The 26,210-nt window shown below is 46.6% G+C and overlaps 1 protein-coding gene across 2 annotated transcripts; it reads right to left on the minus strand.

Moving 5' to 3' along the window:
- Positions 1–13,245: 13,245 nt before the first annotated feature.
- On the minus strand, positions 13,246–25,928 carry klhl26 (kelch-like family member 26). Of its 2 annotated transcripts, none has more exons than XM_078556153.1 (2): positions 25,899–25,928; positions 13,246–15,301 (listed from the first exon to the last, which is right to left on the minus strand). In XM_078556153.1, the coding sequence occupies exon 2, from the start codon at positions 15,295–15,297 to the stop codon at positions 13,720–13,722; it is 1,578 nt and encodes a 525-aa protein (XP_078412279.1). In that variant the 5' UTR covers positions 15,298–15,301; positions 25,899–25,928; the 3' UTR covers positions 13,246–13,719. The 2 variants fall into 2 exon arrangements, with proteins under 2 accessions (XP_078412279.1, XP_078412278.1); XM_078556152.1 differs by lacking the exon at positions 25,899–25,928 and adding an exon at positions 15,400–15,533.
- Positions 25,929–26,210: the final 282 nt, after the last annotated feature.

Here is a 26,210-nt window from a genome sequence, read left to right on the forward strand (position 1 = left end):
GATTCAAAATTGGCTGAGAGGCAGGAAGCTGAGGATGATGGTAGAATGATGTTTCTGTGAATGGAGGTCTGTTTCCAAAGGGGTTCCGCAGGGCTCGGTGCTGGGGTCCTTGCTGTTTGTGGTGCACATAAATGATTTGGACTTAAATGTAAGGGGTATGATCAAGAAGCTCATGGATGATATGAAAATTGGTAGGGTGATAAATAGTGAGGAGGATATCAATGGGCTGGTCAGGTGGGCAGAGCAATAGCAAATGGAACGCAACCCAGAAAAGTGTGAGGTAATGCACTTGGGGAGGGCTAACAAGGCAAGGGATTACATTATGAATGGTAAGACCCTGGAAAGTACTGAAGATCAGAGGGACCATGGTGTGCATATCCACAGATCCCTGAAGGTAGCAGGGCAGGTAGATAAGGGAGTTAAGAAGGCATATGGGATACTTGCCTTTATTAGCCAAGGCATAGAATACAAGAGCAGGGAGGTTATGCTGGAACTGTATAAAACGCTGGTTAGGCTGCAACTGGAATACTGTGTGCAGTTCTGGTCACCACATTATAAGAAGGATGTGATTGCACTGGAGAGGGTGCAGAGAAGATTTATCAGGATGCTGCCTGGGCTGGAGGGTCTGAGCTATGAGGAAAGATTGGATAGGCTGGGGTTGTTTTTCTTGGATCAGCGAAACAGAGAAGGGACCTGATAGAGATGTATAAGATTATGAGGGGCAGAGATAGGGTGGATAGGAGGCACTTTTTCCATTAGTAGAGGGGTCAATAACCAGAGGGCATAGATTTAAGGTAAGAGGTAGAAGGGTAAGAGGGGAGTTGAGGAGAAATCTTTTCACCCAGAGGGTGGTGGGAGGCTGGAACTCACTGCCTGAAAGGGTGGTTGAGTCAGAAACTCTCGTGACATTGAAGAAGTATTTGGATATTCACTTGCCGCGTTGCCATAGCCTCCAGGGCTATGGGCCAAGCGCTGGAAAATGGGATTAGGTGTAGCCAGATCTTTGTTGACCGGCGTGGACACGATGGGCCGAAAAGCCTCCTTCCATGCTGTAAACATCTATCAGTCTATAAAATAATAGAGTTTGGCAGCGCTCAAGGCTATCTATTTCAGTGCAAGGAGTACAACAAATAAAAATAAAGCAGACGAGCTGAGGGCACAGGCAGAAACGTAGCAGTATGATGTCATAGCTATTACAGAAACATAGCTTAAAGAGGGTCAGGAATGGCAGCTCAACATTCCTGGTTACAGGGATTTCAGTGGGGAGATGACGTTGTGATATTGTCGATCGACTAGTAATCCAGAAACCTATGGGGACCCGGGTTCAAATCCTGCCACAGCAGATGGTGGAATTTGAATTCAATGTAAATCTGGAATTAAAAGTCTAATTACCATTGTCGATTGTTGTAAAAACCAATCTGGTTCACTAATGCCCCTTTAGGGAAGGGAATTTGCCATCCTTACCTGGTCTGGCCCACATGTGACTCCAGCCTACAAATCGCAAGTTACTCAGTTTTATCAAACCGCTACAAACAACCGGACGGACCTAGGACAACGTTTGCCCTGTCGGCCCTGCAAAGTCCTCCTTACCGGGGGCTGGTGCTGAAATTGGGAGAGCTGTCTCACAGACTAGTCAAGCAACAGCCTGACATAGTCATCCTCATGGAATCATAGCTTACAGATAATGTAACACCACCATCACCATCCCAGGGTATGTCCCACCAGCAGGACAGGCCCAGCAGAGGTGGCAGCACAGTGGTATAAGTTGGGAGGGAGTTGCCCTGGGAGTCCTCAACATCGACTCTGGATGAAGCATCAGGTCAAACATGGGCAAAGAAACCTCCTGCTGATTACCACGTGCCGCCCTCCCTCAGCTGATGAATCAATGCACCTCAATGTTGAACGCCACTTGGAGGAAGCACTGAGGGTGGGGGACTTCAATGTCCATCACCAAGGGTAGCACGACTACTGACCGAGCCTTAAATGACACAGCTTTAGACTGGGTCTGTGGCAGGTGGTGAGGAAACCAACAAGAGGGAAAAACATACTTGACCTCATCCTCACCAATCTACCTGCCACAGATGCATCTGTCCATGACATATCGGTAGGAGTGACCACCAGTCATTGTGGAGATGAAGACCCGCCTTCACATTGACACCCTCAAGGGTATCAAGGCTGCATTTGACCGAGTGTGGCATCAATACCCTCCATTGTATTGTGTGGCACTACCACCATGCTAAATGAGATAAATTTCAAACAGATCTAGCAACTCAAGACTGGGCATCCATGAGGCACTGTGGGCCACCAGCAGCAGCAGAATTGTACTCGAACACAATCTGTAACCTCATGGCTCGGCATATTTCCCACTCTACCATCACCACCAAGCCAGGGAATCAACCCTGATTCAATGAAGAGTCCAAAAGGAGCAGCACCAGGCTACCTAAAAATGAGGTGAAGCTATAACATTGGACTACTTGCGTGCCAAACAGCATAAGCAGCAAGTGATAGACTGAACTAAGCGATCCCACAACCAATGGATCAGATCTAAGGTCTGTAGTCCTGTCACATCCAGCCGTGAATGGTGGTGGACAATTAAACAACTCACTAGAGGAGGAGGCTCCATAAATATCCCCATCCTCAATGATGGGGGAGCCCAGCACATCAGTGCAAAAGATAAGGATGAAGCATTCGCAACAATCTTCAGCCAGAAGTGTCAAGTAAGATGACCCATTTCAGCCTCCTCCGGAGGTCCCCAGCATCACAGCTGCCAGCCTTCAACCAATTCAATTCTGATATCATGAAACGGCTGAAGGCTCTGGATACTGCAAAAGCTATGGGCCCTGACAACATTCCAGCAATAATACTGAAGACTTGTGCTCAGAACTTGCCGCGCCCCTAGCCAAGCTGTTCCAGTATAGCTACAACACTGGCATCTGCATGGCTATATGGAAAATTGCCTAGGTATGTCCTGTACACAAAAAGCAGGACAAATCCAACTCGGCCCATTATCAGCCCATCAGTCCACTCTCGGTCATCAGTAAAGTAAGGAAGGGCTCATCAACAGTGCTATCAAGCAGCACTTGCTTAGCAATAACCTGCTCGCTAACACTCGCTTTGGGTTCCGCCAGGGCCACTCAGCTCCTGACCTCATTACAGCCTTGGTTCAAACATGGACAAAAGGGCTGAACGTCCGACGTGACTGCACTTGACATGAAGGCCGCATTTGACTGTGTGGCGCATCAAGGAGCTCTTGCAAAACTGGAGCTGTACAGGAACAGCTTGGTTAGGGGTGCAGAACACCACCACCTGCAAGTTCCCCTCCAAGTCACTCACCATCCTGACTTGGAAAAATATTGCCGTTCCTTCACTGTCGCTGAGTCAAAATCCTGGAATTCCCTCTCTAACAGCACTGTGGGTGTACCTACACCACATGGACTGCAGCAGTTCAAGAAGGCAGCTCACCATCACCTTCTCAAGGGCAACTAGTGATGGGCAATACATGCTGGCCCAGCCAGCGAAGCCCACATCCTGTGAATGAATAAAAATTAAAAAAAGACAAGTTAGAGGGGGAGATAAAAAAGGAGGGGGAGTGGCAATTTTGGTCAAAGGAACAATTACAGCTGTGAGGATGATATGCTCAAAGGATCATCAACTGAGTCCATAGTGATTGAGCTTAGGAACAAAAAAAGGGGCAGTCACATGACTGGGAGTCTACTACAGACCCCCACTCAGAGGGTGACAGAAGAGCAAATATGTAGGCAAATCTCTCAAAGTGCAAAAACAGTAGGGCAAGAGTAAAGGTTTTTAACTACCCAATATTAATTGGGATAGTTTTAATGTGAAAGGAATGGAGGGAAGAGAATTCTTAAGGTTCATTCAGCAGAACTTTTTTGGCCAGTATGTAGCAAGTCCAAGAAGAAAGGGTGCAGTTCTGGGCTTAGTTTTAGGAAATGAAACTGGGCAGGTGAAGGAGTAACTGTGGGAGAGCATTTTGGTGGTAGTGACCATAATTCAGTTAGTTTTAATATAATTATGGAAAAGGACAACAATAAAAATTGGGATAAGGCCAATTTCACTAAGCTGAGGAGTGACTTAGCAAAAGTGGACTGGAAACTGCTACTTGAAGACAAATCAGTGTCAGAGCAGTGGGAGGCATTCAAAGGGGAGATTCAAGGAGTGCAGAGTAAACAAATAAAAAGGATGGGACGGCCAAATCTAGATCCCCGATGTCAAGGAGCTTACAAGGTAAGACATTAACGGTGAGAGTGAGAGAGGGGCAGCTGGGCCTTTAACAGCGAGAGGAGCAAAGGGGCCATTAACAGTGAGAGCGAGAGGAACATTGGGGTGTTTAACAGTGAGAGTGAGAGAAGCAGCAGGGCCATTAACAGCGAGAGAGCGAGAGGAGCAGTGGGGCCATTAACAGTGAGAGAGCGAGAGGAGCAGTGGGGCCATTAACAGTGAGAGAGTGCAAGAAGCAGCGGGACCTTTAACAGCAGGAGAGAGCGAGAGGAGCAATGGGGCCATTAACAGTGAGAGCGAGAGGAGCAGTGTGGTGTTTAACAGTGAGAGGAGCAGTGGGGTGTTTAACAGTGAGAGAGTGAGAGGAGCAGTGTGGTGTTTAACAGTGAGAGAGAGAGGAGCAGTGGGGTGTTTAACAGTGAGAGAGTGAGAGGAGCAGCAGGGCCATTAACAGTGAGAGAGCGAGAGGAGCAGCAGGGCCATTAACAGTGAGAGCGAGAGGAACATTGGGGTGTTTAACAGTGAGAGAGCGAGAGGAGCAGCAGGGCCATTAACAGTGAGAGAGCGAGAGCAGCAGCAGGGCCATTAACAGTGAGAGCGAGAGGAACATTGGGGTGTTTAACAGTGAGAGAGCGAGAGCAGCAGCAGGGCCATTAACAGTGAGAGCGAGAGGAACATTGGGGTGTTTAACAGTGAGAGGGCGAGAGGAGCAGCAGGGCCATTAACAGTGAGAGAGCAAGAGCAGCAGCAGGGCCATTAACAGTGAGAGCGAGAGGAACATTGGGGTGTTTAACAGTGAGAGAGCGAGAGCAGCAGCAGGGCCATTAACAGTGAGAGAGCGAGAGGAGCAGTGGGGCCATTAACAGTGATAGAGCGAGAGGAGCAGCGGGGCCATTAACAGTGAGAGAGCAAAAGGAGCAGCAGGGCCATTAACAGTGAGAGAGCGAGAGGAGCAGCAGGGCCATTAACAGTGAGAGAGCGAGAGGAGCAGCAGGGCCATTAACAGTGAAGGAGCGAGAGGAGCAGCAGGGCCATTAACAGTGAGAGAGTAAGAGGAGCAGTGGGGTGTTTAACAGTGGGAGTGAGAGGAGCAGTGGGGCCATTAACACTGAGAGAGCGAGAGCAGCAGCAGGGCCATTAACAGTGAGAGTTAGAGGAGCAGTGGGGCCATTAACAGTGAGAGAGTGAGAGGAGCAGCGGGACCATTAACAGTGAGAGCGAGAGGAGCAGCGGGGCCATTAACAGTGAGAGCGAGAGGAGCAGCGGGGCCATTAACAGTGAGAGCGAGAGGAGCAGCGGGGCCATTAACAGTGAGAGCGAGAGGAGCAGCGGGGCCATTAACAGTGAGAAAGAAGAATGAGAGACCATTAAAGGGTGCAGAGAGCAGCTGTTTGGTGAGTAGTTCTTGTCTTTAAAGTAAAGTCTTTAGTTTGTGTTGCGATCTCTAGGGTTTTGTTTCTTTATTTCTCTTTTTCTTAAAATAGCTTGTTAAGTATAAGATCGATACTGGTGTGTAAAAAAATTACAATGAAGTGTAACGAGCGGGGGATTCTTCAAAAAGCAGGGATACTAGAGTAATTAATTAATTAAAATATGATAACGATGGCAGGATGGGTGATGTGTTGCTGCTGCAACATGTGGGAGCTGCTGGACACCAAGGTGATCCAGAGCAAATGCATCTATACCAGGTGTTTGCAGCTCGAGGGACTTTGGGTCCGAGTTAAGTAGCTGGAGTCCGAGCTGCAGACATTGTGCCACATCAGGGAGGGGAAAGTTACCTGGACACTTTGCTATAGGAGGCGGTCACACCCCTCAGATTAGGTAATTCCAATTTGGTCTGTGATCAGGGACAGGAGGGTGTCACTGCAGGTGAAGCAGGTATGGGGACCTTGCGGGTAGCGTTCGAGGAGCCTCGACCCCCGCAACTATCCAACAGTTACAAGGTTCTTGTAAGCTGTGTGGATGAGAGCGGTGACTGCAGGGAGGATGAGCAAACTGACCACGGCACTGTGGTACAGGGAGCCATTCAAGTTGGGGAAGTAGGAATGTAGTAGTGATAGGGGACAGTATAATTAGGGGGATAGATACTGTTCTCTGCAGCCATGAGCATGAGTCCCGGAGGCTGTGTTGCCTGCCCAGTGCCAGGGTTAAGGACATCTCCACAAGGCTGGAGAAGAACTTGAAGTAGGAAGGGAGGGATCCAGTTGTCGTTGTTCACATTGGTACCAACAAAATTGATAGGACTGGAAAGGAGGTTCTGCTGAAAGAATTTGAAGTTAGGAGCTAAGTTAAAAAGCAAAACCTCCAAGGTAATAATCTTGGGATTACTAACTGAGCCACGGGCAAACTGGCATAGGGTAAATAAAGTCAAGGAGTTAAACGCGTGGCTCAAACATTGGTGCGGGAGGAATGGGTTTCAATTCATGGGGCACTGGCACCAGTACTGGGGTAGAAGTGAGCTGTTCTGGTGGGATGAGCTTCACTTGAACCATGCTGGGACCAGTGTCCTGGCAAATCGTATAACTAGGGCTGTAGAGAGGGCTTTAAACTACATGGGGTGTGTGTGGGGGGGGGAGGGTTCTGGAGAGGGGATACGTAGGCTTACAAAGCAAAAGGCTATGGTGGCCTTGCAGGGCAGCTATTTAGGTATTGATACCCAGAGTGTGACAGGAAGTGACAGAGTGTACAAGCATAAAAAAAACAGCAAATTAGGATCAAAGGGGGTTAAAATGGTAAAAAGTCAAAATTAGTGGCTCTTTACTTAAATGCACATAGTATTCAGAACAAAATAAATGAATTAAAGGCAAAAATAGAGGTTAATGGGTATGATCTTATAGCCATAACGGATACGTGGTTACAAGATCAAAGCTGGGAACTAAATATCCAGGAGTATGTGATTTTTTGAAAGGACAGGCAGGAAGGAAAGGGTGGTGGGGTAGCCTTGTTAGTACGAGATGGAATAAGTACGACAGCAAGAAATGATCTTGGATCGGAAGATGGATGGAGGTAAGAAATAACAAGGGGAAGAAGGCACCAGTGGGAGTGGTCCAAAGGCCCCCTAACAGTAGCTATACTGTAGGACGGAGAAAAAAATCAAGAGATAATGATGGCATGTAAAAAAGGCAGTAAATTAATCATGGGTGACTTTAATCTTCATGTAGATTGGGAAAATCAAATTGGCAGAGGTAGTCACGGGCAAGAATTCATAGAGCGTATTTGGGACAGTTTACTGGAACAATATGTTGTGGATCCAAACAGGGATCAGGCCATTTTGGATCTGGTAATGTGTAATGAAGCAGGTTTAATAAGTGAGCTCAGAGTAAAAGATCCCCTAGGAAACAGTGACCATACTATGGTGGAATTTAGCAATTTGAGAGCGAGAAACTTGGGTCAGAAACAACTGTTCTAAACTTAATTAATGGTATTTACAAAGGAATGAGGGCAGAGTTGGCTGGAGTGGACTGGGAAAGGAGTTTAGCAGAAAAGATGGTTGATGAACAATAGCAGACATTTAAGTTCATGACTCATAACAAAGATATATCCCAGTGAGAAAGAAGGCTTCTAGGGAGGGGATAAACCAACCACGGTTAATCAAGGAGGTTAAGGATAGTATCAAATTGAAAGAAAAAAACATACAATGTGGCAAAGATTGGTGGTAAGCCAAAGAATTGGGAAAGTTTTGAAAACCAACAAAAGATGACCAAAAAATAATAAAGAGGGAGAAAATAAACTTTGAGGGTAAACTAGCAAGTAATATAAAAACAGACAGTAAGAGCTTCTTTAAATATATAAAGAGAGGCCAAAGTGAACATGGGCCCCTTAGAGAATGAGGCTGGGGAAGTAATTATGGGGAACCAGGAAATGGCAGAGGAGTTGAATAAATGCTTCCCATCAGTCTTCATGGTAGAAGACACTAATAGCATTCCAAAAATACTAAACAATCAAGGGGAAAAAGTAGGGGGAAGGGTGGCAGGGAGGAAATAAATACATTAACTATCACTAGAGAAAAAGTACTAGGGAAACTATTGGGGCAAAAGGCTAGTAAGTCCCCTGGACCTGATAGGTTGCATCCTACGATATTGAAGGAAATAGCTACACAAATAGTGGATGCACTGGTAATAATCTTCCAAGAACCCTTAGATTCTGGAAAAGTCCCAGAAGATTGGAAAATTGCTAAATATAACACAATTATTCAAAAAATAGGTAACTATATGCCAGTTAGCTTAACATTTGTCATTGGAAAAATGTTAAGAGTCTATTATAAAGGGTGTAATAGCTGAGCATTTACAAATGCATAATATAATCCAGCAGAGTCAGCATGGCTTCATGAAGGGGAAACCATGCCTCATCAATTTATTAGAATTCTTTGAGGAGGTAACAAGCAGGATAGATAAAGGGGAACCAGTAGATTTAACATATTTGGATTACCAAAAGGTGTTTGATAAGGCTACTTGATAAGAGCTCATGGTGTTAGGGGTAGTATATTTGCATGGATAGAGGATTGGCTAACTAATAGAAGATAGAGAATTGGGATAAAGGGGGCATTTTCAGGATAGCAACCTGTTCCAAGTGGAGTGTCGCAGGGATCAGTGCTGGGGCCACAATTATTTATAATATATATTAATGACTTAGATTAGGGAAATGAGTGTACTATCGCCAAGTTTGCGGATGACAAAAATTGGTGGGAAGGCAAGTGGTGAGGATGACACAGAGTCTACAGAGGGATGTAGACAGGTTAAGTGAGTGGCAAAAACTTGGCAGATGGAATATAATGTGGGAAAATGTGAGGTTATGCATTTTGGCAGAAAGAATAGAGGAGCTGAATATTACTTACATGGAAAAAGACTACAGAAAGCTGCAGCATAGAGGAATTTGGGAGTCCTTGTGCATGAATCCCAAAAAGCTAACATACAAATTAGCAGGTAATAGGGAAGGCAAATGAAATGTTGGCCTCTATTTCAAAGGGAATGGAGTATAAAAATATGGAAGTCTTGATAAAACTATACAAGGCACTAGTTAGACCACACCTAGAATACTGTGAACAGTTTTGGTTCCCTTATCCGAGGATATACTGGCATTGGAGCCAGTCCAGAGAAGGTTCACTAAGTTGATACCAGGTATTGAGGGCTTTTCTTATGGGAGGTTGAGCCTGTACTCATTGGAGTTTAGAAGAATAAGAGGTGACCTTATTGAAACATATAAGATTCTTAGGGGGCTTGACAGGGTAGATGCTGAGAGGTTGTTTCCCCTTGTGGGAGAGTCTAGGACCAGAGGGCATAATTTCAGAGTAAGGGGTCACCCATTTAAAACAGAGATGAGGAGGAATTTCTTCTCTCAGGGGGTAGTGAATCTGTGGAATTCTTTACCGCAGAGGGCTGTAGAGGCTGGGTCATTAAGTATATTCAAGGCTTAGATAGACAGATTTTTAATTAGTAAGGGAATCAAGGGTCATGGGGAAAAGGCAGGAGAGTGGAGTTGAGGACCATCAGATCAGCCATGGTCTCATTGAATGGCAGAGCAGACTCGATGGGTCGAATGACTTACTTCTGCTCCTATGTTTTATGGTCTTATAAGGCAGAAAAGGAAAGCTTATGTCAGACACCAAGAACTCAATATTACAGAAAGCCCATCTAATGCCGATCATCTTTGATTCCCTTGCCTAACAAGAATCTATCTGCCTATGCCTTAAAAATATTCAATGACCCTGTCTCCACCACCTTCTGAGGCAGAGAGTTCCAAAGTCACACAACCCTTGGACAGAAAAAAATGTTCTCCTCATTTCTGTCCTAAAAGGGCGACCCCTAATTTCAAAACAGTACCCCCTAGTTCTGGACTCACCCACAAGAGGAAACATCTTTTTGACGTCCACCTTGTCAAGGCTGTTCAGGATCTTATATACTTCAATCAAATCACCCCTCACTCTTCCAAACTCATGCCAGGTATCAATCTAGTAAACCTCCTTTGAACCGCCTCCAATACATTTACATCCTTCCTTAAATAAGGAGACCAAAACTGCACACAATATTCGAGGTGCAGTCTCACCAATGCCCTGTATAACTGAAGCATAACATCCTTACTTTTATGTTCAACCCCTCTCGTAATAAAGGATAGCATTCCATTAGCCTTCTTAATTACTTCCTGCACCTGCATACTAACTTTTTGTGACTCATGTACTAGAACACCTATATCCCTCTGCACCTCAGAATTATGCAGCTGTTCTCCATTTAAGTAATACTCTGCTTTTTTGTTCTTCCTGCCAAAGTGAACAACTTCACATTTTCCCATATTAAACTCCATTTGCCAGACCTTTGCCCACTCACTCAACCTATCTATATCCATCTGCAACCTCATGTCCTCCTCACAACATGCTTTCCTACCTATCCTTATGTCATCTGCAAACTTAGCTCCCACATCTTCACTCCCCTCATCTAAGTCATTGATGTAAATCATAAAAAGTTGAGGCCTCAGTACAGGCCCCTGTGGGACTCCACTTGTCACATCCTGCCAATCAGAAAAAGATCCATTTATGCATTTATAAGGAAAAGTTTTTTCACCCAGAGGGTGACAGTGGTCTGGAACTCACTGCCTGAAAGGGCAGTAGAAGCAGAAACCCTCAACTCATTACAAAGGTGTCTGGAAATGCACTTGAAGTCCCGTGACCTCCAGGTCTATGGACCAAACGCTGGAAAACGGGGTTAGGCTCGTATCTCAGCTGGTGCAGAAATGACAGGCAGAGTGGCCTCTTTCTGTGCCGTAAACTTTCTAAATATCTGAAAAGAAGGAATGTGCAGGGATGTGAGGAGAGGGCAGGGGAGTAGCAATACGTGAATTGCTCCTGAGAGTCAGCATGAACAATGGGCCAAATGGCCGCCTTCTGTGCGGTAACGATTCTGTGATTGGCTTGTTCCTGTGCTGTAAATTCCATGTAGTCTATAAATATAAAATGAATTCTTAATGTCTCAAGGTAAATCCGTGCCCAGTGTTCTGCCCAGAGGATCCTGTTCACTCTCGCCGGTGTTCAGACTGTCCTGTACACCTGGTCAGTGTCCAGTATCCTGCACATCAGTCCTGTGCCCGGTGCCGATGCTTCAGTATTGTGTACGCCTAGTCCAGGCTCTCTCCCTCTCTCCAGGCTTGATTTGAGAAATGGAGATGAGGACAGGAGATACAACTTCACAGCCAAGAAATAATTTTGAAGTGCACTCACAGTTATAATATAGGAAAAACAGCAGCCAACATGCACACAACAAGCTCCCACAATATTATAATGAACAGATACTGTCATCTGTTTATAGTGATGTTAACTGGAGGATAGAAATTAGCCCAGCAACCAGAGAGAACTCTGCTGTTCTTCAAATGGTGCTATGGGATCTTTTACTTCTACCTGAGGGAAGACAGGGACATGGTTTAATGTTTCATCCAAAACTCAACACCTCTGACAGTGCAGCACTCCTTCAGTATTGACCCTCCGACAGTGCAGCGCTCCCTTGGTGCTGCACTTAATTGTCGGCATGAATTATAGACTTAGGTCTCTGGAGTGGGACTTGACCCTGCAACCTTCTGACTCAACCCGAGACCCAGGGATTGTATTATTCATAGTCCCTGGGTGAATTTAATCAGTGTAGACAAGTGTTTCCAGATCAGTTACAGCAAACGTTTCATTCTAGAGTTAAATCCCCATGTTGAGATTTTCATCATCAACCTGGAAGAATAGACAGGTGCAATCTAAAATAAATGGATTAAAGGTCCTGTCTATCCCAGAGGGATGGTTCTAAATTTGACAGTAAACAGGAGCGGCACTGATGCTGATGACAGGAATGTGCGGCAGTTCATGCATTGACTCAGCAACATTGGAACAGGCAGCAGGAGTAACATTACGTTTTACACACCGCGTGGCTGTACCTAGTGGCAGAGCATTGAGCAATATTCCGTTTCCACTGAAGCTTCACACAGAAATAAATTTAGCAATATATCAATGTTTTACATTCAATGTATTTTTGCAGAAAGAGAGGTTGAGAGTCAGCACCTGTTCTGTCAAAGGTCATTGACCTGAAACGTTAACTCTCTCTTTTTCCACAGATACTGCCTGACCTGCTGAGTATTTCAGGCATTTTTTGTTTAATTTTAGATTTCCAGCATCCACAGTATTTTGCTTTGGTCCTGAATTCTAGAGTCTTTCATGGGCTCATCAGGAACATTTCTGCTCTGCTCCTTCTGCACACACGATGGAGTCTCTGGAAACTGATCTCAATTGGAGGTGAATCCCTTGTGGACTTTCGAAAGGTTTGAGTTTTCACAGGATTCCAATTCTCAGCTGTTCAGTGGTCTGTAAAATTTCCATTAGCACACAGTGAATTCAAGAGACTTGTATCAAAACCCAATAACCAGTGATTTCAATAGTAGTTGGCTACACGCAGGGCAGCTGCGGGCCGGAGCGTGCTACACGCAGGGCAGCTGCGGGCCGGAGCGTGCTACACGCAGGGCAGCTGCGGGCCGGAGCGTGCCACACGCAGGGCAGCTGCGGGCCGGAGCGTGCTACACGCAGGGCAGCTGCGGGCCGGAGCGTGCCACACGCAGGGCAGCTGTGGGCCGGAGCGTGCCACACGCAGGGCAGCTGCGGGCCGGAGCGTGCTACACGCAGGGCAGCTGCGGGCCGGAGCGTGCTACACGCAGGGCAGCTGCGGGCCGGAGCGTGCTACACGCAGGGCAGCTGCGGGCCGGAGTGTGCTACACGCAGGGCAGCTGCGGGCCGGAGCGTGCTACACGCAGGGCAGCTGCGGGCCTGAGCGTGCTACACGCAGGGCAGCTGCGGGCCAGAGCGTGCCACACGCAGGGCAGCTGCGGGCCGGAGCGTGCCACACGCAGGGCAGCTGCGGGCCGGAGCGTGCCACACGCAGGGCAGCTGCGGGCCGAAGCGTGCCACACGCAGGGCAGCTGCGGGCCGGAGCGTGCCACATGCAGGGCAGCTGCGGGCCGGAGCGTGCCACACGCAGGACAGCTGCGGGCCGGAGCGTGCTAAACACATGGTGACTAAGTTGGAGCATGCTATACACAACAACAAACATTCTAATTTGCTTGGTTTTCCTTTCACTGTCTGAAGCCGGATGGCTCGGTTTCTTGGTCTGTGTGATTTAAGCAGCAAAATGAGGATTTATTACTTTCATAGGGAACATTGCAGAAAAGCTGAGTTTAAACATGCTCCAAATAAAACAGCTCACTGAAGGACCAGTCTGGTACAGCAGCCAGTCTTCTTTCCCCTCTCTATAGCCACCCAGGGAACCTGAATGAAACGTGGCTTCAGTGCTAAGCAGTGCGGGTTCCTGGGTAAAACCCACTCTTCGTCCTGATTCTTTACTGGAAGTGGGGATGCCAACTGGTTCACCCAGCTCATTCCCCCCCCATCCTGTGGGCCAGGTCTTCCAGCTCCTCCGTTCTGTCCCGCGGACTCTATGATCCTCCGCTCCATGGGCAGTGTCTCAACTATCTCCGCGCTGAGAGCTGTGGGAGGACAAGAGGAGCACAGGCGATTCCTGCAAACGATTCTGGGAAATGTAGGTCCCTCTCCCATTCGTCTGTGCCAATGTTATAAACCTGCACAATACTGGTCACGTTGTTCAAGTGCCAATTATAGCCTCCCACCACATAAATCTTTCTCTGTAACACACTGCAACCAGCCTCAGACTGACCCGTCCTCATCGGACTAACGCTGGTCCACTGATCAGTCTCGGGGATGTAATATTCAACAGCTAGGACATCAAAACAGTGATCAACATGATCCATGCGGCCGCCAATTGCATAAATCCGCCCGTTCGCACTGACCATTGAGTGAAGAACCCGTGGCTCCTTCATTGGAGTTTTGAATTCCCAGAGGTCAGTTTCAGGAGTGTAGCAGTGAAGAGATTTCTTATCCTCAACGGTGATGCCGTAGCCTCCAGAGATATAGAGCTTGCCCCCACTGGATGTTCCTGCATGTCCCCAGGTCCGCCGTTTCAGGCAACACACATTCGTCCATTCATTTTTCCGAGGTGAGTAACGCTCGACTGTAGAGAGGCTCCCAGACCGATTTCGGCCTCCAGTGGCAAACAACATTCCTTGCAGCACGTCCAGCTGGAACTGAATGCGAGCTTCCTGCATAGACCGAATCCGCAGCCAGAGATTGAGATGGGGGTCATAACGGAAACACCAGCTGACTGCCCCTTCCCCACTCCTGTATTGTAGGTGCTGACCTCCCACTATATACACAAAGTTATCCAAAACAGCGACGCAGGCATGACTGCATCCTACCTCCATTTCTGGTCTCTCCGTGAACTGGCGTGCATTCCAATCCGGAAGAGCAAAGACTTTGCGGCTGACTGTCCGGTCATTGTCGGTGTAGGGAGTGCCACCAAAGGCAATGAGGGAGACAGTGTCTGAGCGGATTCTGGTCCGGGCAGACTGCATCTCATGTTGGCGGAATGGCAGGATCTGGTAGTTGAAGGCTTCCAGCAGGTAGTGACGACACAGAGGATCTTCCACCATCACAGCCTGTGTCTGGACATTGTCCACTAGCTCAGAGGATTTCATCAGGGGAAAGCGGATATAGCAGAGGACCAGATTGGCACTAGCTCGTCGAGACTCATCATACTGCAACCATCGGATAGCAGCATGGAACAGGTCGACCTCACTGCAGTTCTTCAGCTTGTTGCTCTTCAGGAAGAAAACAAGTCTCTCGAGGGGAAGCTGCAGGAAATCCTCCTCCTCCGCAATCTGCAGGAAGTGAGCAAAGGTGAAGACATCCACTGACTCTTTCAGGGAGGAAAGGCTGAAGGTGGCGGCCATCTGACCAATATTGAGGCAAGTCTCCACACTCATGGCTGACTTCAGGAACTGCTCACACAATTCCACCACAGGCACAATCTGCAGGAAGACTGCAGCTCCCAGCACGTCTTGGATACAGTCGAGGTCCAGGGTCACCTCAGCACTGTATGCAAAATCAATGATGTGTTTCAGGCCCTTGGCAGACACACCCTTCAACTCAATGACATCCTGGCCTGCTTCTCGCATTCCCCCAGTGAACATTGCCCTAGAAAGGAAGAAATATAAACAAGAATTAACTGAACATACCCAGATGGATGATCTCATCCTTATCACAATGTGTGGTCCTGTGTACAAATTGGCTACCGTGTTCCTGCACTACAACCCGTTAGCTCCATTTCCTGTAGCCTTCTTTGCTCTTAGGAGAATAATCCCGGCTTCTCCAGTCTCTCCACGTATCTGAACTACTTCATCCTTGGTACAAAAGCAAAATACTGTGGATGTTGGAAATCTGAAATCAAAACAGAAAATGCTTGAATTACTCAGCAGGTCAGGCAGATTCTGTGCAGAGAGAAAAAGAGTTAACAATTCAGGTCTCTGACCTTTCCTTAGGGTTCTCAGACATGTCACAAATGTGAAATGTTAACTTGGTTTCTGTCTCCACAGATGCTGACAGACCTGCTGAGTATTTCAAGCATTTTCTGTTTATATCCCTCATTCCTGGTATCTTGGTAAATTTTCTCGGCACTCTCTCCAGGGCCCTGACATCCTTCCTGAAGTTTGTGCCCAAAATTGTATGCAATGATCCAGCTGAGTTAAATTACAGGGCTTATGACTTTTAACTCTGGACTATCTCCTATTGTTTCCTCTCTATTTCCTGTTTGTACTAAGATAAATGAGTTATAGAATAGTTAGAGTACAGGAGTAGGCCATTTGGCCCACTGTATCCGTGCTGGTTCTCTGCAAGTGCAACTCACATAATCCCACTTCACTGCCTTTTCACCTGAGCCCTGCAAACATTTCTCTCTCCAGACAAAGGTCCAATTCCCCTTTGAAAGCCACAACTGAATCTGCCTCCACCGCAGACTCAGGCAACGCATTCCAGATCCTAACCAATCACTGTGTAAGGTTTTTCACGATGTCGGCACTGCATCATTGGGCAATCGCTTTAAAATTGGTGTCTCCTGCTTCAAAATACCATAAGAGGGGAAGTAGGCCATTCAGCCTACTAAGCCAGCTCTGCTATTCAATAAGATAACGACTGACCTGATTGTGGCCTTAGCTCCGCTTTCTTGTCTGCTCCCCCATAACCCTCGACTTGTAAATCAAAAATCTGTCTAAATTAGCCCTGGATAGCCCTTCCACCAATGGGAACAGTTTCTCCCTATTTATCTACTCTGCCCAAATTCATGAATTTGAATACCCCTATCAAATCTCCTCTTAATCTTTTCTTCTCCAAGGAAAACTGTCCCAGCTATCCAATTTATCTATGTAACAGAAGTTCCTCATCCCTGGAACCATTCTAGTAAATCTTCTCTGCTTTCTAACGCCTTCACATCTTTCCTAAAGTGTGGTGTCCAGAATTGGACACAATACTAAAGCTGAAGTTGAACCAGTGTTTTAAAAAAGGTTTATCATAGCCACCTTGCTTTTGTACTCTATGCCTCTATTTAAAAAGCCCAGGATCCCATATACCTTATTAACCATTCTCTCAACCTGTCCTGCCACCTTCAATAATTTATGCACATATACACCCAGGTCCCTCTGCTCCTGCACTCCTTTAGAATTGTACTCATTTTATATTGCCTTTCCTCATTCTTCCAATTAAAATGAACCACTTCACACTTCTCTGCATTAAATTTCATCTGACACTTGTTCACCCATTCCACCAGACTTTCTATGTCCTTTTGAAATGCTACACTCTCCTCCTCATGGTTCACAATATTTTTAAATGTTGTGGCATCCACAAATTTTGAAATGAAATGAACAAGTCAAGGTCATTAATTTAGATCAAGAAAAGCTGAGCTTATCCATACACAAGGTTGTAAACATTTGCAATTCTCTAGTCTTCTGGCACCACCCCTGTATCTAAGGATGCAGTCTAATTAATGCTACCTTATTCCGTTTTCTCCATGTCCATTTGTGTAAGCACTTTGGCTGCCACTCCAGGCCCAAGCCCATCACTTCAAGTTCCGCTTTATTATTTTCCACCCTTTTTACTTTTGTTTCTACTGCTCCTAGACCCTTCTCTCCTGTTGTTATGCCTCCTTTCACTCCTTCCCTCTAGTGTACTCTGCCTTCCCAAATCTCTCCTCCAGTACTTCTTGAATTTCCTGTTCTCCTTCCATTATCCCAGGCTTGACTCCCTGTTAGCTAACCCTACCGTTAGTTTCCCTTTGTGCCTCTCTTGGCATCCTCCAAAGGGCCTGCTGAGGCACTCACCACTCCATCCAATTCTGCTCTGGTCAACCTGCCCATGCAATGCACCAGTTAGGGGCTAATCTGGGGCCTGCCCAACTTGCCCTTCTCAGTTCTGACCCTGTGGACTTTGCCAATATCTGCATCTCCCTCCGGAATGTCTGTGAACAAGGACCTTGCAGTCCATGATCTTATTGTGGAGGAAGACATCAGCATCATGGCCTTGGCAGAAAGTTGGCTGAGAGCCGATGGCACCTTCCACCTCATTGAAGTTCTATGTATGGCTACATCTTTCACCACTTGCCCTGCCAGTATTGTCGGTGCGGCTTTTATAACTACTTCTCTGGCTCTTTCTCAACCTTTGAACACCTCATCATGTTCCACTTCTCTCACATCTCATTTCAAATCCCGGTTCTCTGCAGCCCTCCCAAGTACCGCAGAAATTTTCGTACTGAGATTTCTATACCGTTTTCCTCCCTCAGCCTCTGCTCCCAGTGACTCCCAGATTTCAACCTCCATCGTACTCATGGCCGTGATTTTCCATGCCCACTGGCGTCAGGCGTGTTCAGTAGCGTGAGCGGACAATATGGTGCGATCAGTCTCACGACGGCGTGATATCGGGAGCCTCATTTTAATACATCTGCATATCATTAGGCCAGCCCACCGGAATAATCCCCCCCTGCCGCTGGATCGTCCCATCTGGAAAGCACACCGACGTGTTTCACAACAGCATATAAAAGGAATGCACTTGGCACACAGCACTTTGAGGGGAACTTGGAAGTGAGTACACAATAACGATGTGCAGTGCTCATCAGGGTCGCCTGTTGGACTTCAAGCTTGAGGCGACTTGAGAGCAGCCCTGCTGTTGAATACAGTGCACAAGAATTCGGGGTGGGGGTAGGGTAGGCGAGGGAAATGGCCATGCATTAGGGAAACCTTGTATAAAACGACCATTCCTCTGCAGCTGAGGCAATTCAGGCGCAGCCACATTGATATGATCGGAGTCAGGTTTCTAGCTTATCTGCCCACTTGAGCAACACAGAGGCATCAAAGTGCCGCCAAATGCTCCAGAGCTTTTCAGGCCCCCCTCCCCACCCCCCACCCCCAGCACAGACTGCAAACTAATGAGCATTTTAGTGGACTGCAGAACAGTCACTGATGGAGGCACTCAGAGCCCCTTTGCAATGTCAGCATCCCAGTTTGGACCAGTCTCCCCCATGGTTCAAGCTAACAGTGCAGCCTTGCAGTGTGGGTTAGGAGAATGCCTGTGCCTGAACTGAGAGCACAGCCTGCAGTCCAGTGGGCAAAGCTGCTGCCACTCGGTCAGGTGGAGTGGGGTGGAGGTGGATGGAGCCTCGGGCATCTATGCAGTGCACGAATCTCTGGCCATTCAAGCGGTGGCCACTCTCCAGAAAGCGTTAAGGGGCCTTTACACTTAACCAGGACAGGTTCTTAGTACACCCGTGCTCACCCACGTGTCTCTCTCTTTCATCCTGCAGGAGGAGTACGTCAGGATCATGGAGCCTGGTGAACTAGCTGTATGCCTGATGGCCTATAGAGAGCGAAGATGATAGAGGAGAGAGTGACTGAGGCTCCTGGCTGCACAGAGACAGGAGCAGGAGCCTCAGGAAGAAGGGGCAGCTGGGATGCCCACACACGCTGCCGAAGAGCCACAACGAGCCGTCGCTGGTCGGCACCTAGCGACACCCAGGTTCTATAGACACTGCCGTTCATTCCTGCAGATGACTGACAACCAGTGTACCAAAGACTGTGCATGTCTAGGGAACTGGTCGCTCACATCTGCCATCTGCTAAAGGATTTGGCGCCACGAGGACATGGAGGGCATCCACTGCCAGTGACCGTGACACTCAATTTCTATGCCAGTGGCTCCTTTCAGGGCTCCATAGGTGACCTCTGTGGGATCTCACAAGCCTCCACCCACAAATACATCCATGAGGTCACGGATGCCATCTTTGCGAGGGCACACAACTTTGCATTTTGCCTGGGACCGGGACTGCCAGGATGCAAGAGCAATCGAGTTCACCCACAGGTTTCCCACAGGTGCAGGGTGCAATTGACTGCACTCATGTGGCGTTCAGATCTCCATCGTAACACATGGTCAACTACATCAACCACAAGGGATTCCATTCGCTGAATGTTTAGCTGGTGTGCGACCACCAGAAACGCATCCTGCAGGTCTGCGCACAGTTTCCAGGGAGTCTTCCAGGGTCCACAGAAGCTGCAGGGATGGCTCCTCGGGGACAAGGGCAACTGTAGAGGACGTGGCAGATGACACCCGAGCGGTGGCCTCAGACTGCGGCAGAGCGACGCTATAATGAGGCTCATGCTGCAACTCGCAACTTGGTGGAGCAGACCATCGGGATGCTGAAGGTGAGGTTTCAGTGCCTGGACCGGTCTGGTGGAGCCCTGCAATATAGTCCGCAGAAGGTGTCACGCATCGTCGTCGTCTGCTGTGCCCTTTACAACCTGGCGCTCCAAAGGGGAGACGAGTTGGCTTACGAGGGGCTGAAGGTCTCTTCCGATGAGGATGATGCCGACGGGGATGAGGTTGAAGAGGTCCTTGAAGGCAACGATGACAACGAGGCCCTTGCATGTCAGGAGGCTCTCACGGCTGCTAGATTTGTGCAGGATGATGACGACATACAGTGAAGTGACCCCATAGATCCTCACACTGCATCTGTGAACGTTTGACTCCAGTCTGGCTTATTGCACTCTGTGATCAGGGTCATATCATAGAGATGCAGCCATGAAACTATAAAAGCATATGATCCTAGAGTAATAGAGTCAGAGTTATACAGCACAGAAACAGGCCCTTCGGCCCATCATGTCCGTGCCGGAAATCAAGCACCTATCATTTCTAATCCCATTCTGCAGCACTTGGCCCGTAGCCCTGTATGCTATGGCGTTTCGAGTGCTCATCTAAATACTTCTTAAATGTTGTGAGGGTTCCTGCCTCTACCCCCCCCTCAAGCAGTGTGTTCTAGATTCCAACCATCCTCTGGGTGAAAAAATGTTGATCTCCCTTGAACCAGCAGTGAGTGAGGACCCTGTGGATATGTGATAGGTTTGAGAGCATGAGAGTTGAGAGTGATGAGAAGAGTGTCTTACCCTGATGGAACGGAGGAGATCATTCATCTCGAGGCACTGGGTGGTTGTCCTCTTTTGAAGGGCATTGGCGCTGACCACCGCTGCCACCACCTCTCAAGCCTGGTTGGTGACACCCCTGCCCATCCTGCAGCCAGAGTGGGAGTAGAGGACATTGTGGTGGGTCTCCACTGCATCCAAAAGGCATTCTAGTGACACGTCACTAAACCTGGAGGCTGCAGTCTCCTTGCCTTTTGTGGACATCTTCCCTACAGCAGTCGTGGGCTGGAAGCACTGTGATGTGATACACATGGTTGGACTTTAATTATGGCACCCAGCGTGATGAAGTGGCAAAGCGAGTAATAGTGGGCAGGCAAATGAGAGCCTACCCGCCATGGAAACAGCATGTTTTCCAGGAATGCATAAATAATGCAATGATACGATGTGAAAACCTGCCATCGCGACAAGCGGGTAAAATGTCGTTTTACCTGCCCACTTCACAAATCTGGGACGAATCCACCCATCGTATTCTCTCTCCTGAGTTCACTGCCCTCCTATCCTCCCTGCACCACTCCCTCCATGTAAACTCACGAATACACAGTCATAGTCACCCTCTGCCATCTCATGTGACTTTACTATTCCCATCTCGTCAATTGCAGGTAAGGCCAACTCTGATCACTGCCTTGCATCACTCTCCATCCACATCCCCCTTACAAACACACTTGCTTCTGTATTTGTCCCCGGAAAAAATGATCTCCCTGCCCAATTCACTCACAACTACCATTTTCAAATTCCTAATTGTTTTGCCTTTGGGCCTCCATGGCATTTTTGCAGCTAACAATCTGCTCAACCACACCCTCACTCACCTCTGATGTCCTTGTCCCTAATAAAAACCATTTCTTTCTCTCTCTCGCCCAGGTTGTTTCCCCTACTATAGCTCTCTTCTCCACTCCCTTAGGTCCAAGGGATGCAAACATGAAAGGATAACTGGTTTAGTCATCCAGCACTAGATCAGGCTGGACCACATAAAACATTATCAGGTTCTGCTCTCGTCTCTTAAAACTGCTCACTATTCCAGGATCATCCTGGATTGCAAGGATAACCCCCCAGTTTCCTTTCTCAAATGAAAGCAGCCTTAAACCATTCCTCCCTTTAATCTTACCTCCAATAACAAGTGTGAGGAGTTCATGGGCTTCTTCGTCATTAGGATTAAGGCTATCCAATCAGCTTCCTTCCATTCCCCTAGCCCACAAGGCCAAACTTCCTCTAATCCACCTCAACCTTGAACTTGTATTTTTCTCTAGTTTCTCTCCTATCTCCTCTCATGCCCTGTCCAAGCTCAACTTGTCCAGGAGGCCCACTTCCTTCACTCTCAAACTATTTCCACTTAACTGTTGGCCACCCAACATCCCTTTCTGGCTCCCATGCTGCATTCCCAATGTTAACTGTTCCAAACCATTGATGGCTGTGCATTCAGCTACCTGCAACCGAAGCTCTGGAATTCCTTAGCTAACCCTCTCTGCCTCTCTACCCTGCATTCCTCCCTTAAGACACTGCTTTCACCTCGCTTTTGGTCATCTGCTCTAATATTGCTGAACGTGTCATATTTTGTTTTATTATGCCTCTGTGAAGCACTTTGGAGATTCTACTACCTTATCGGTGTTATATAAAAAGATTGTTGTTGTTCATGCCTAACCAGAGATTTGTAAAGGTTAAACATGACCTTCTGGCTTCTGTATTCAATGCCCCTATTTATAAAGCTAAATACATACGAACATACAAATTAGGAGGAGTAGGATCGAGCCTGCTCCACCATTCAATAAGATCATGGCTGATCGGAATATAGCCTCAACTCCACATTCCAGCCTACCCCCAAAAACCTTTCAGCACCTTGTTAATCAAGAATCTATCTAGCTCTGCCTTAAAAATATTCAAAAGCTGCTTCCATCACCTTTTGAGGAAGAGAGTTCCAAAGACTCTCAACCCTCAGAAAAAAAAGTCTCTTCTCATCTCTGTCTCAAATGGGCGACCCCTTATTTTTAAACAGTGACTCCCTAGTTCTAGATTGTCCCACAGGACATAACATCCTCTCCACATCCACCCTAAGTAACATCCTCTCCACATCTGCCCAAAGACCTCTCTGGATCTTAAAGGTTTCAATCAATTCACCTCCTACTCTTCTAAACTCCAGTGGACACAAGTCTAACCTGTCCAACCTTTCCTCATAAGACAACCAGCCCATTCATGGTATTAGACTAGTAAACCTTCTCTGAACTGCTTCTAATGCATTTACATCTTTCTTTAAATAAGGAGACCAGTACTGTACACAATACTTCAGATGTGGTCTCACCAATGCTCTGTACAACTGAAGCATAACCTCCCAGCTTTTGTATTCAATTCCTCTTGCAATAAATAAATGATAACATTCTATTAGTTTTGCAAGTTACTTGCTATACCTGTGTACTAACCTTTTGCGACTCATGCATTAGGACACCCAGGTCCCTCTGAACCTCAGAACTCTGCAATCTCTCACCATTTAGATAATATGCTTCTTTATTATTGTTCCTGCCAAAATGAACAATTTTACATTTTCCTACATTATACTCCAGTTATCAGATCTTCACCCACTCACTTAAACCATCTATGTCCCTTTGTAGCCTCATGTCCTCTTCACAAATTACTTTCCTACCGATTTTTGCGTCATCAGCAAATTTAGCAACCATACATGCAGTTCCATCATCCAAGTCATTTATATAAATTGTAAAATGTTAAGGGTCCAGCACTGATCCTATTGTTACACCTTGTCAACCAGAAAAAGACCCATTTAAACCTTGTTTCCTGTTAGCTAGCCAATCTTCTATCCAAGCCAATAGGTTACCTACTACACCATGAGCTTTTATTTTCTGCAATAACCTCTGATGTGGCACTTTATCAAATGCTTTCTGGAAATCTAAGTGCAGTACAGAGAATCACAGAATTATCACAGTGCAGAAGGAGGCCATTCGGCACCGGCTGCCTGAGCATTTTAAATTAGTTTGAATCTCCTGCCTTTTCCCTGTAACCCTGCACGTTGTTTCTATTTAAATAATCATCCAATGCCCTCGAACGCCTCAATTGAAAACACCTCCATCACAATTCTAGGCAGTGCATTCCAAACCTTTCTCATCTCGCATTTGCTTCTTTTACAAAACACTTTAAAACTGTGCCCTCTGGTTCTCGATCCGTTTACAAGTGGGAACAGTTTCTTCCTATCTACCCTGTCTGGACCCCTCATGATTTTGAAAACTTCTATCAAGTCTCCTCTTAGCCTTCTCCTCTCCAAGGAAAACAGTCCCAGCTTCTCCAATGTTTCCACATAACTGAAGTGTCTCATCCCTGGAACCATTCTTGTAAACCTCTTTTGCACTCTCCCCAATGCATTCACATCCACCGGTTCCCCTTTATCCACAGCACGTGTGACTCCTTCAAAGAAATCCAATAAATTGGTTAAACCTGACTTCCCTTTTACAAAACCATGTTGACTCTGCTGATTGCCTTGAATTTTTCTAAGTGCGCTGTTATAGCATCTTTAATAATAGCTTCTAACATTTTTCCTATGACAGATGTTAGGCTAACTGTACCATAGTTTCCTGCTTTCTGTCTCCCTCCCAACTTAAATAAAGAAGTTATATTTGCTATTTTCCAATCTAATGGAACCTTCCCCAAATCTAGGGAATTTTGGAAAATTAAAACCAGTGCATCAACTGTTTCACTTATCACTTCCTTCAAGACCTTAGGGTGAAGTCCATCCAGACCTGGAGATTTGTCAGCCCGCAGCCCCAACAATTTGCTCAAACCACTTCCCTGGTGATTGTAATTTTTCCGAGTTCCTCCCCTACTTCCATTTCCTGATTTATAGCTATTCCCGGAATGTTACTTGTGTCCTCTATAGTGATGACCGAAGCAAAATACCTGTTTCGTTCATCCGCCATGTCCCCACTTTCCATTATCAATTCCCCAGACGCACTCTCTATATGACCAACGCTCACTTTGTTAGCTCTTTTCTTATTTAAATATCTTATAGAAACTCTTACTATCCATTTTTATATTACTAGCTAGCTTTCTCTCATACTCTAATTTTTCCCTCATTAGTCTTCTTGTCATTTTTTGCTGTTCTCGATATTCTTTCCAATCTTCTGACCTGCCACCCATCTTTGCCCAATTATATGTTTTTTCTTTAAGTTTGATACTGCCTTTAACTTTTTTAGTTTATCACGGATGGTGGGCCCTCCCTTTGGAATTTTTCTTTCTCCTTGTAAAGTATCTATTCTGTGTTTTCTGAAATATCTCCTTAAACGTCTGCCACTGCATCTCTATTGTTCAATCCCTGAACCTAATTTGCCACTTCATTTTAGCTAGCTCTGCTCTTTCATGCCCTCATAATTGCCAGTCAGCATAATATCCGTCATGGGGAAAATGTTAGAAGCTATAATTAAAGATGTTGTGGCAGGGCACTGGGGTCAATGCTGGGGCCTCAACTTTTTACAATTTATATAAATGACTTGGATGAAGAGACTGAAGGAGTGGTTGCTAAATTTGCTGATGACACAAAGATAGGTAGGAAAGTAAATTGTGAAGAGGTAATAACTAACTCCCTTGCTGGGAGTTGGAGTGTACCTGCCGGAGGCAGTTGGGAGCTGAGGAGCACCTATAAGTACAGGCCGGGGAATCAAGTGAGGCCTACCTTGCTGGAAGTCAGAGTGGAGTGGATCTGCGGGAGACAGTCAGGAGCACCTATAAATAGACCTGGGATTGCAGAGCGGCCTACCTTGCTGGGAGACGGAGCAGAATGGACCTGTGGGGGACAGTCGGGAGCTGAGGAGCTCCTATAAATACAGACCTGGGATTGCAGAGCGGCCTACCTTGCTGGGAGACAGAACAGAACGGGCCTGCGGGGGACAGTCGGGAGCTGAGGAGCTCCTATAAATACAGACCTGGGATTGCAGAGTGGAATACTTGCTGGGAGACGGAGCAGAACAGACCTGTGAGGGACAGTTGGGAGCTGAGGAGCGCGCTGTTTCGTTGTTTCAGATGCTGGGAAGCTGCCATCCAGGAAAAAGGAGAAAAAAGCAACTGTGATGTCACAGGAAGCTAGCAAGTTAATTGGCGGGTAAGTGCTCAATCTAAGGGACAGTGTGTGAGAAACCAGTTTAAGACAGGTGTGTTAAGGTAGATCTATAAGTAAAAACTACAACTTTAAAATGATAAACCAAAATTTGAAAACTTTAAAATTAAAATCAAACAATAAAGAAACAAAAAGCAATAAAAATAAAGTAATTTAAGCAAACATCTAAAACACATACCTTGTATTTAAGAAGCATATAACCTTTAGTCGTCAGTGGTCCTAGCATTCAATAAACACAGTAAGTTGTAGCGTACATAGGAAGAAAGTAATTAAAGTAAAACTAAATAACAAGTTAGAATGGCGGGACAGGTGTTACGCTGCAGCTGTGAGATGTGGGATCTTTTGGACGCCAAGGCGATCCATGACAAACACGTCTGCAGGAAGTGTAAGCAGCTTGAGGAATTCCAGTTGGAGGATTATTGATCTGGAAGCTGAAATGCAGACATTGCACAACATAAGGGAAGGGGAGAAATACCTGGATACTTTGTTG

This window comes from Cetorhinus maximus, chromosome 13 (assembly GCF_964194155.1).
Source record: "Cetorhinus maximus chromosome 13, sCetMax3.hap1.1, whole genome shotgun sequence".
NCBI lineage: Eukaryota > Metazoa > Chordata > Chondrichthyes > Lamniformes > Cetorhinidae > Cetorhinus > Cetorhinus maximus.